Here is a 12,837-nt window from a genome sequence, read left to right as displayed (position 1 = left end):
TAGCAATTTTTGTAATCAATGGTGTCGCACACAGCGAACTCAAATCAGGTCTCCGAGTGAGATTTGATGTCCCAGAGCTGAGTACAGCTGAAGTAGGGTTGACAATCCTGATACGAGCAGACGACAATTTGATATAAATAGATCCTTCTTGTTTCACTCCCCTTTAGAAGGTTGTTGATCAGTCTGTCTAATGGAAGTTGTAAAAACAATTACTGATGAACAAATGTCAATTATAATTTAGAGAAACCTGGAATGAAAATCAAAGGGTAGGTTAAGATCACTCTTATGTTCATTTCACAGATCTCTGATCCTTCAAATGTTAAGTTGCTCATCAACGGAACTGTTTCACTGAAATGTTACCAGTTGAATCTCATAAGCAACGCTACAGGTAAAATACCGCTCTCTTCTTGTCCTCAGGTATGTCAAAAAATATAACAAAACAAAGTCTCTTGGAATTGTCAGACACCTAACGCAAACCAACAAGTGTCAAAAAATGGCGGTTTGAAAATCAGGATAGCAGACGACAATCGGTACACAGAGAGTCAACCTTCCTTCCCCTACTGTATTAACCATAACATCACTCACTTAGTGGAATTCTGAGATGGTTCATTGATAACAAAGTATCATTGTAATGGTTGTGAAGAAATCAGGGTAATTAATGGAGGCAGAACTGATCAATATATACTGAATGAGTCGGCTGATACTGCAGGCTACATTTCTCTACCAACTATTGATCGACGACACATCTTAATCAGCCATGCATCCCGCTCAAAACACATCCCCGCTCCCTTTCTCCACGTGACTACCTGTTGAAGAAGGTGTCTGATGAGGTGATGTGTCGCAAGGTGAAGGTGACGGATCATCAAATTAAAGCGAAATAAAAACTTGAACATCACCAATGTAGACAATTAGCAATCAATGTCTCCCATGCAAGCATTTATGTTATCAGCTTCATCCATTCCAACGCTTCTCCTTTTCATTTATTGCAAGTTTGTTCCTACTTTGTGGCCCCGTTTAACCATACAGTACTTGATGGGTCTTTTGTGTGGCCTTGTATGACTACTTTGTTAAAGAGCAATTGACAAACGTGCAGTCTTGCAAGATCTTACTGTTGTAAGCTTTTCGGAATGGTTCTATATGACCTTATTATGTTGATGAACCATTTAGAACACTGTGTGGTCCTTTATGACCTTATTGTGTTGATGGGCCATTTTGACAACGTAGATCCTGTATATATATATAAATGACCAAATTGTTTTGATGGCCTGTTTAGACTACCATGTTATCTGTATGACCTTATGGTATTGAAGACCAATTGAGAATATACTGTGTGTTCCTTATTGTGTTGATGGGTGGTTAAGTAATTAAATATGGTCCTATATGTAAGTTCCTTATTGTGTAGATCTCGGGGGTCGCCGTTTCGTTTGGTCCTATATGTAAGTTCCTTATTATTGTGTTGATGGGTGGTTAAGTAATTAAATATGGTCCTATATGTAAGTTTATTATTGTGTTGATAGGTGGTTAAGTCATTAAATATGGTCTTATATGTAAGTTCCTTATTGTGTTGATGGGTGGTTAAGTCATTACATATGGTCCTATATGTAAGTTCCTTATTATTGTGTTGATGGGGGGTTAAGTCATTAAATATGGTCCTATATGTAAGTTCCTTATTATTGTGTTGATGGGTGGTTAAGTCATTAAATATGGTCCTACAGATGACTGTAACACACACGGAGGTGAATGCACCGTTAAAATTTTGCAATACATAAAGTATGCCAAAATACGAATTACACTGTATCATACAGCATCTCATCCTTCTAGGGCTTGACATGTGGGGCCATTAATATTTAGATTGTAGCTCTGTAGGTAACACAAAAAACAACAACAGGCAAGCGTACTACATATAGCACACATCTTTTTGAGGTTTTCATGGTATAAAATGCCAAATGACATTTAGTGCAAGCACCATCAATGCTTTTATTGTATAAATTAAGTGCTAAGCACCATCAATGCTTTCACTGTATAAATTAAGTGCTAAGCACCATCAATGCTTTCACTGTATAAATTAAGTGCTAAGCACCATCAATGCTTTTATTGTATAAATTAAGTGCTAAGCACCATCAATGCTTTTATTGTATAAATTAAGTGCTAAGCACCATCAATGCTTTCACTGTATAAATTAAGTGCTAAGCACCATCAATGCTTTCACTGTATAAATTAAGTGCTAAGCACCATCAATGCTTTTATTGTATAAATTAAGTGCTAAGCACCATCAATGCTTTTATTGTATAAATTAAGTGCTAAGCACCATCAATGCTTTCACTGTATAAATTAAGTGCTAAGCACCATCAATGCTTTCACTGTATAAATTAAGTGCTAAGCACCATCAATGCCTTTATTGTATAAATTAAGTGCTAAGCACCATCAATGCTTTTATTGTATAAATTAAGTGCTAAGCACCATCAATGCTTTTACTGTATAAATTAAGTGCTAACGAAGCACCATCAATGCTTTTACTGTATAAATTAAGTGCTAAGCACCATCAATTTTACCAATTTCTAAGCAGGTATGCCAATAAACTGTGAAACTTGAAAGCTAACTTTAGATCATACTAGTTTCTCCCCATGTGTATATACCTACTAAAACAAAAGTGGGGTGATAAGCACACATTCAATGCTAGTCTAATTACAGCATACACCATATTAATTTCAAGTTTATAACACTTTCACGCAGCAGGACTTTAAAAGTAGACTTAATAACATCCAGAATCATCACCATCTTTAAGTACGTATGCCACTTAAATAGATCATTTTCCTAAAAAAGGATCGCTTTACTTCATCCAATAAATTTAGGTTTCACTAATAATATCTGGTGTTTCACCCTACTACATTTATATTACAGCTTCATGGTCTTCTACTCATCTTTTATTTACAAACATGTCTCGTAATAAAATCTGTCCTCTGTCTACTAATCCTTACACTGCACGATAGATCCAACACGTTCTCCAGAGGACTAAACCCACAAACAGCTATGATGTGCCCGATAAATGATTAATGCAGCTCCGGCTGGGGAGGCTGACACACACGACACACCTGGGTAACTCACCTGATAGTCAGACGTATCTCAGGTAAAATCTAATACCCGACTCAAAATTCTTTGGATAATCCAGACAGCAATAAATTATTAATTTTTATCATGATGCAGATTTTTCTCTATTTTTTTTGCAATTTTCAGAAGATTTTGTATTTCATTTGTTTTGTGGTTGACTACTGTTGACAGAGTGTGTTAATCAGAGACGAGGCACATTTCTGATATTGACCAAGCACTACACATGTATACAGACAGACACAGAAGCACTAATTAACTAATGGATTTATATAACTGGAATTTCCGATGCAGAAAATCGGTTTTATGCTTCCACACAAAGTGTGTTATTCGCTAAAGCAGCATTTTGTTACTTCGCATCCTGAGATGGATTACAAGTATTTACGATTATTTTATTAAATTACTGCGTTTAAACATAATTAACACATGAAACTGACAGAAGGGACCCACTGTTCAGTACTTGATCTCATAAAAGCTTTGAATGAGTTCTCTTTTCTGACTACAGCAATAAAAAAAAAAATCAAATACTTCTATTAATGGAAATCAGAGAATCTATGGTGTTAACAAGAGACAATGGCTCCTATATCTTTGTCATTATTTAGGGAATGATGGTGAAAATATAATAGTTTCATCAGAGATGTCAATGGAAGGTTTTGCAATTATGGTCTCACCTTCAGCCCCTTGAGGGCAAACCGGGGGCTGAAGGTGAGCCATTTTTTAAGTATAGACTCTGATGATTACCACAAAGTTTCATCAAAATCTGACTAACTGTTTTCAAGGAGAGGTCAAAATATAACTGTTCACAGATGATGCATGAAAGGCAAACACAATAGATCACCTGAGTAATAAATCTGATGAATCTTCTACGATATATGATAATTTGAGTAGCTATAATAGCTGGCTGAGTTAAGGGCAACAGTGGTCAGATAATTTTGTGCAGCTTCATGTGACACGTACACCCGATGTAACAGTGCTGTCGGTGAAAATAGTATCAACAATGTCATTTCTATTGCAGAATTAAATATTTCACTAAATTTGTCTCTTCTCGAATCCCTTACAGATCAACAGTAAAACATTATTACTATGATTGTCCTTTAACTCATTCACCCCTGAAATTTTATAATGAACTATTCCAACCTTTGAATTGGAGGAGTTGAAATGTGTCTTCAGGGGTAAAAGAGTTAACTAACTTGCAATCTCACCTACTGACATCATTCATCAAACATCTCCCTTTCTTAGTATTTTCATCCAAATCTTTAAATCACTCTAAATCTTGTCAAAATCCTTTATAATACATTGATGTATGTTATAATTATAATCTGTTGGACGAAATAACAAGATTTTGAAAATTCATTCAATATAGAATTCCAAGATTGCTATATATGGTAACCAATATTAGATATCAGATTATGTTGGTTTTACTGTTACTCTAGAGTGGGAAGCTGCTCTTTAACCAATCAGTAAAATTAGAAGGACTAGCCTAAGTATAACATATCTGTATGGACGGAAGTAAAAATCAATAACAGACTAATTCTACTTCCTGTCTATTGAGACGGATGACGTATCCGGATCCAACCAATTACGGGATCAGTGCACCTGTACCCAGAAAGTACATGTCGACCCTCCAGTCATCAGCGCGAGTACTGCTACATTTGTGCCTGTTTGTGTTGGCCAATCATTGGCTGATCTTAGGAAACCACATCTGGGACTCGTTCACAACATCACAAAACCCGCCCTCACTACATCTTCCCTGTAGATCTTACATGATGAATACGTGCTTTATAAGGTTAATAATGCCCAAGTATATTTCTTGAAAAGATTATACTCAAATGCACAATGTAGAGTCAAAAACTACCACGAGGAGGGCAACTTCAAGAATTCAAGTTATAAAGACCAAGCAACTTTACCAAAACACTCATTTTGTTTTCATTTTTCATTTTTTATAATTGCACCAGTACCAAGCAAGTGTTGTAGACATTGAAATTGAAATGTCACGACGACTGAACAACATTGAATTACATCAGAAGTCAATACAAATTCCATTGGAATCTGACATAATCAGATATTCCCACCGTTCTCCTGACACTGTTGTCTATCCTATACTTTACCATTCACCTGAGTTCAAACACTTTCAAATGTTCTTGCATACAAAGTATAGGATGTTGCTGAGTATAACTTAATCGGGACACTAATAAGCATGCTCTGTTTTCTAAGAAATTAAATCTTGGCTTTAACGAATGCAACATCTTTTTGTTGAATCTGTTTCCTTTCTTATGCTAATTTACAAGCGAAAATTTCAATTTGATCGATGAAAACTACTTGGAATAAATTATGAACAATAACTAATTACCCAGTTAAAGCATAAAAGTTTTACAAGAAACGACAGGGACCTAAGATATTAGTTCAATAAAGGCAACACTTGTTGGTAGAGTTTGATATTAATGAGATTAAGTAAAAATCTAAAATAAGTCTATTTATATCAAATCAGTTTGATTATGTCCACTGCTATTATACTACTGGTGCTACTGTATTTATCCAGGCGTCCAAAAACATATCGTAATCGAGACATTTGGAGACAACATTCAGGATTCACATAAACGAAGACTTATCCCTGATTGACCTTATCTACCAGACAAAGTCGGAGAGCAGTGCCCAGCAGAAGGTATATCTCGGTGTAATATATAGACAAGCCAGTTTGTATAAATTCAGGATCAGCCACTATAGACACAGATTATGCTCTGTGCCACGTACGGCCACAGTACAGCAGAACTGGACGTAGTCTGGGGTCTGAAGGCCACAGTACAGCAGAACTGGCCATAGTCTGGGGTCTGAAGGCCACAGTACAACAGAACTGGCCATAGTCTGGGGTCTGAAGGCCAAACTACAACAGAACTGACCATAGTCTGGGGTCTGAAGGCCACAGTACAACAGAACTGGCCACAGTCTGGGGTCTGAAGGCCACAGTACAACAGAACTGGCCACAGTCTGGGGTCTGAAGGCCACAGTACAACAGAACTGGACATAGTCTGGGGTCTGAAGGCCACAGTACAGCAGACCTGGCCATAGTCTGGGGTCGGAAGGCCACAGTACAGCAGAACTGGCCATAGTCTGGGGTCTGAAGACCAAACTACAACAGAACTGACCATAGTCTGGGGTCTCAGAAGGGCACAGTACAGCAGAACTGGCCATAGTCTGGGGTCTGAAGACCAAACTACAACAGAACTGCCCATAGTCTGGGGTCTCAGAAGGGCACAGTACAGCAGATCTGGCCATAGTCTGGGGTCTGAAGGCCACAGTACAACAGAACTGGCCACAGTCTGGGGTCTGAAGGCCACAGTACAACAGAACTGGACATAGGCTGGGGTCTGAAGGCCACAGTACAGCAGAACTGTCCATAGTCTGGGGTCTGAAGGCCGCAGTTCAACAGAACTGGCCATAGTCTGGGGGCTCAGAAGGGCACAGTACAGCAGAACTGGCCGTAGTCTGGGGTCTGAAGGCCACAGTACAGCAGTACTGGCCATAGTCTGGGGTCTGAAGGCCAAACTACAACAGAACTGACCATAGTCTGGGGGCTCAGAAGGCCACAGTACAGCAGAACTGGCCATAGACTGGGGTCTGAAGGCCACAGTACAGCAGAACTGTCCATAGTCTGGGGTCTGAAGGCCGCAGTTCACCAGAACTGGCCATAGTCTGGGGTCTCAGAAGGGCACAGTACAGCAGAACTGGCCGTAGTCTGGGGTCTGAAGGCCACAGTACAACAGAACTGACCATAGTCTGGGGTCTCAGAAGGGCACAGTATAGCAGAACTGGCCATAGTCTGGGGTCTGAAGGCCGCAGTTCACCAGAACTGGCCATAGTCTGGGGTCTCAGAAGGGCACAGGACAACAGAACTGGCCATAGTCTGGGGTCTCTGAAGGCCACAGTACAACAGAACTGGCCACAGTCTGGGGTCTGAAGGCCACAGTACAACAGAACTGGCCATAGTCTGGGGTCTCTGAAGGCCACAGTACAACAGAACTGGCCACAGTCTGGGGTCTGAAGGCCACAGTACAGCAGTACTGGCCATAGTCTGGGGTCTGAAGGCCAAACTACAACAGAACTGACCATAGTCTGGGGGCTCAGAAGGCCACAGTACAGCAGAACTGGCCATAGTCTGGGGTCTGAAGGCCGCAGTTCAACAGAACTGGCCATAGTCTGGGGTCTCAGAAGGGCACAGTACAACAGAACTGGCCATAGTCTGGGGCCTGAAGGCCACAGTACAACAGAACTGGCCGTAGTCTGGGGTCTGAAGGCCACAGTACAACAGACCTGGCCATAGTCTGGGGTCTGAAAGCCACAATACAGCAGAACTGGCCATAGTCTGGGGACTGAAGGCCACAGTACAGCAGAACTGGCCATGGTCTGGGGTCTGAAGGCCACAGTACAACAGATCTGGCCATAGTCTGGGGTCTGAAGGCCATAGTACAACAGAACTGGCCGTAGTCTTGGGTCTGAAGGCCACAGTACAACAGAACTGGCAATAGTATGGGGTCTGAAGGCCACAGTACAGCAGGACTGGCCATAGTCTGGGGTCTGAAGGCCACAGTACAACAGAACTGGCCGTAGTCAGGGGTCTGAAGGCCACAGTACAGCAGAACTGGCCATAGTCTGGGGTCTGAAGGCCACAGTACAACAGAACTGACCATAGTCTGGGGTCTGAAGGCCACAGTACAGCAGAACTGGCCATAGTCTGGGGTCTGAAGGCCACAGTACAACAGAACTGGCCATAGTCTGGGGTCTGAAGGACTTCTTCAGTCCTTGATACAAAATATGTGTTTCAGCTATAAACTAATTGTGAAACCTGTGTATAATTTGACTCCTTATCAATCCTAAAAAATAAGTAAGATTAGACAGGTATACAAATACACAGGTTGAATGTGTGTCAGATCTCACAGGATATCGGAATACTTAAGGGTCAGATAATGCAGGTCTCCAATGACATTGGCTTCTAGAGATCAGCTTTATCACGAACGACAAGATCTCAAATGAAGATCTTTATTTATTTTTTATGAAATTCAAGATTAAAACTAGAAAGCATCTGTAAGAAATGAATGTCCCCTAATGGCCCTGCACCTGACCTAGAAATAGCAAGAGTGACTTTGGCATCGACCTTCAAATACCCTGAAATACTAACTAATCGTAGGTATTCCAATACTTGTCCTTTCTATAACTTCAATGAAATGAAGCTTGTAGTGTCATGGATACAAATTGCAAAGGGATGGGATGGGACAGACGTGAGTAACACTATATCTCCCCCTCCCCCTCCCCTCTTCCCTAAAAAAGCAGGGTCATACAGAAAGATCAAATATACCTATTTGTATGACCAATTTTTGATGTAACCTCATGTTGTTCTGGGAAATCAGATAAATATACTGTCACTTCAGATAAAACTTCAGGATCTGGTAGGCATCAACCAATCAAATTACAGAAATCCCAGTAGGGATCCACAAACACCGATTATTGACCTTACACATTGTTAGGTCTGAAACGATACTGGTATCATGACCTAGATTGATTTAATAACCTATTCTATATCCCTATATCAATTTAATTCTACACAATCAAATTAATGATTAGCAACAATTGATTATTGTGTAAATGAGAACTCTCTCGCCCATGAAGGCATGAAAATGACTCAGAGTAACAAGAAGTATTTATAGATCATTGTAAGCCCCATGAATCATCTGGGACCTACAAAATCAGCAGGAGTTATGATGATGGATGAAAGAGTTAAACTGATCCCATTTTTTATTCATTGACTTTTCTGGGACAGGAAGTGCAGTTTCTATGGTTACGTAAAACAGCACTGTTCACAAATACAACAACGATTAATACAACAACAGTGTTACACAATATCTGCCTTTTGCCTTATAATCACTATGGTTACCCAATGCTTTTCCTCATCATGTGACTATTCCCGAAGGTTATAACCTCCTTTTCATTTTGCCGAGATTTGTTTGTTTTTATGTGACGTAATATGAATGAACGAGTTCAGACACATAACATATCTTTTTTAGTAACTAAGTCGCAAATCAATATCAGACCCATAGTTCCAACGTAATAACATTTCAAATTCAATCTTTTCATTTTCTGACATGGCAAGGGTCCAAATCACATTATTCCTTTGAAAATATTTCAAATTACAAGACGCATCTGATTTTACAATGGCCATAGATCATAGAAAATATGATCATCTTCTCCATCCAGCTGACAAGTTATACAATGCATGACATATGCCTCCATAGGGATGAATAGATCTTGACTGAAATTATATTACAAACTGTCAACGAACGACGGGAAGAGCAGTATATTTCACTTGCAATTATCTAACCAACAATACAAATAATGTCAGGTCGCGAGGGAACCATCAGTACATTTCACCAGTAATATGTTACGCTCTGTCATTAAAATCTAACCCCATTACTCAGAGATAACTCGTACTAGATCTGTATCCACAAGTTCTGATTGAGTATATCATAAAGAGCCAATGGACACCGAGGTAACATAACTGTGACCGATTCACATCACCGATGTGTATAGTTACCTTCACTCAAATTTTAAACCATCTCAAAAATGAGAACATTAAGTTTAGCAAACAATCAAATAATTTCAGAGACATCGAATAAATATGTAAAAGAAATTGTAACTCTGCAGTTATTGTTTGAAATTTTTGTACCAGTACTGCAGTAAATTTAGTGTTTGATGTAATAAACGAACAACACTTAAACAGATTCCTTTGAAATATAGATACATCATCATTTATTTGTAGAACGGGATCTGACATGGAACAAGTAAACAGTGACACCACAACAAAGATTACTTTATCAAATTTGGTTTCACATGATAATTAAATCGAATACCTCTGCAATACAGTAAAATCTTTATCTTGATGGTGCTTGAATTCAGAATCTAATATATTTGTATTTAGAATGAGGGACTCCTGACCTAGATTCTCTGAGATGTTGCAGAAGATTCTCACGTCTTCATGCAGTGATGCTGGTACAGATATTTTAGGATGCAACACTTTCTGTAGCAATCAACAGCTAGGAGTCGAGGGAAATGTTTCGGGGTTGGTTGTCGAATCCAGACAGATAGGTAATCAATGTCCATCAACAAACTGAACTCTTCAAGTCCCTTGATCCCTAATACTACCATTTCTTGGTGTTTTTATTTTGTCATGTATCTATCACTTTGAACAAATTATCGACCCAATACAGCTACAAGGTTACACCAGGCCATGCAGTCAAAGCATGTGTTTAACAGGAAGAACAGGAAAAAAAACCCTCAAGAAACCAGACAGGAATTCAAGATGACCATTGAGATATTGAGTTTGACCTGGCCATCAACCCAGCCAGACAAAGACTGTCACAAAACACATTTTATCTTGTCCAGCTCCTAAGCCTTTTTATAACCTTCATTTCTAGAAGTACAGATGGGAATGGCAACATCAACAGCTCAGCAAAATATCAGCCACAGACCGAAACAACAAATCTATAAAACATCTCCATCTGACAATGTCTGGTTACAAATCTGTACGCCTTTCATTCTTACCAACAATGAATCATTTATAGATGTATAATATTGTTATGTTTTCCTCTTTCCATTTCCATTTCAATATGGAAATATCTGAGATTTAAGTTTATCTTGTTGTAATCAATTATATAATTAATTATGAAATATAATTTTGTTATAAATTATAAATAGATCAAACTTGATGCATCTTGGTAAAGATTAAAACACATGCCAATTTAGATGACTGTACATTTATTAAGTAGAAGATTCCTCTTCAGATAAACAATTATAAGATATATGTGGGGGAAGAACAATTGACTTTTTAAATTTTCTTTTATTCATAATTTTGTAAGGACATCATTTTATCTTCAACAAATTGAGTCAAGATAGGTGTCATATCACTATAATCACTTCAACGTCCAAAAAAAACCCCATGTATCAGGTCTCCAACAACATGGAAAACTGGATATTAATTGTTACTGTAAAAAGGAACAAGATATAAAAGACAACTTGGAGTTGACAATTTAAGAACCTTCACAGATCCAGAGCTACATGTATATAGTAACATCTTAGTAGGGAGGTAGACTTGAACACCGGCCATTTATATTGTGAAAGACGCGCACACATTAGGACAAACAATGGAGCAAAAATGAAAATGTTCTCTCTTATCTTTATAACTGATCTTTATCTAGCACCATGTAAAATTTCAGTCAACAGAGAAAAGCCATCATTCTACAGGGACAGACTAACCATTTAAAGGGAGATAACTCTGCTTACCTTTCTAGGATGTCACCCTCAAGCACCGTCTGTACTGGGAGGAAGCCAAGACGAGGATGTTTCTTAAAATGTTTCTTTGTTTTAAATTTGTTCTTTAACATCTTTGTAAAATCTCGGACATCTTCTCCTGAGGTTGTCTTGAAAGGGAAAATTGAACAATTACTTTTCTTACTCATTTATAGAATATATTAGTCCAGTTCCGAAAAAAGTCTGAAACAAGGACACCTTAATAAGAATTCAAGCACTAAAAATCTGGAAAATGTCTGGAAAAGTGTTTTTGCATTATTTCAGCTTTGCTGTGATTCTGATAATTCCTAAATGTAGTGAAAATCACATTCAAAACAAGAGTTGAACATGTTTTCATGTCTGAACACCAGATAAACAGCAAACTGTGTACTTCTCTCAACTTTAAATTATCATTGTGAAAGATGTGGCTACTATGAGCAATGAAGCAGTATACTAATTTCTTCCTTTTTAAAAAACCCACCAATTTGATGGTGTACACTTACTGCGGTACAGTATTCTTGCATAGGATGTGAAAGTTTATGGGTCTTGGCTTTCCTTCCTGAGAAAAAGCAGTTTTGGCAAACATCAAAATTAAAGCACCTAAGGCAGCGGTATCTGTAAAGGAAGAAAATGTCATATTTATAATTTCTAAGCATTTTGAGTCTTGCAGGGGAAGTAACTCTTATACATAAAGGTGGAACCTCTTTGTGACAAAAAAAGTAACACTAAAATTGATGTCCTTGTGNGGGGGGAATATAATTAAGTTTTTTTTTTTTAAATATCTTTTGACTATTTTGTTTACTCATTAGACTGGTTTGTCTTTATCTTAATGTAAACCATTTTGGGACTTAAGACTGGTGGACTTTAAGTCCATTACCAATGAGTCCACTTTAAAATTCAATTTGGAATACCAGCATGAATCACATGTAAAATATAATTCTACATTTGACTTCAAATGAACTGAGTTTTAAAAGTTTCAAATTAATGGAAGTTATTTAACCATAAATTAACCTTCAGTTTAAATTTAACAAGTTGGTTTATCTATTGAAATGCATTATTTAGTTCAAAACTGTCCTTAAGCTATAACTTACCTAAAGCCAACTATGGGAAATTCTTTACAAATATTGCACTTGGCCTGGTGTTTGGCAGTTTCGGAAGCTGCTAGACGATGAAGCACCGGAAGCCACACCAGGGACTGTGGCTCCATCTTGAGCCATTCAAGGAAATGGGTGGCTTGGATTTCTGGTCGACCGTTGGCCTGCAGATGGTATAAGGGAGACAATCAATAAAGAAACATGCAATATAAATGAAAAGAAAAATAACAGTTCAATCACATTCTGCTTACTGACTAAAAAGGGTTGTCTGTTTTTAAGATGTTAACTCATTAATGGAGATTTT

At 38.3% G+C, this 12,837-nt stretch overlaps 1 protein-coding gene across 2 annotated transcripts in view; it reads right to left on the bottom strand.

Annotated features, from left to right (window-relative positions):
• The window catches only part of LOC110451544 (dystrophin-like), a 120,861-nt gene that overhangs the window by 15,853 nt on the left and 92,171 nt on the right, over positions 1-12,837 (bottom strand). For both annotated transcript variants that reach the window (XM_021499627.1, XM_021499628.1), the window contains 3 exons: positions 12,531-12,697; positions 11,943-12,054; positions 11,434-11,570 (listed from right to left, as the gene is read on the bottom strand). In XM_021499627.1, coding sequence (XP_021355302.1) covers positions 11,434-11,570; positions 11,943-12,054; positions 12,531-12,697 — 416 coding nt within the window. The remainder of the gene's footprint in view (positions 1-11,433; positions 11,571-11,942; positions 12,055-12,530; positions 12,698-12,837) is intronic.

This window comes from Mizuhopecten yessoensis, unplaced genomic scaffold, assembly GCF_002113885.1.
Source record: "Mizuhopecten yessoensis strain PY_sf001 unplaced genomic scaffold, ASM211388v2 scaffold6135_1, whole genome shotgun sequence".
Lineage (NCBI taxonomy): Eukaryota > Metazoa > Mollusca > Bivalvia > Pectinida > Pectinidae > Mizuhopecten > Mizuhopecten yessoensis.
Note: the sequence above shows the minus strand (reverse complement) of the source record. Positions and strands in the feature narration are given on the sequence as shown.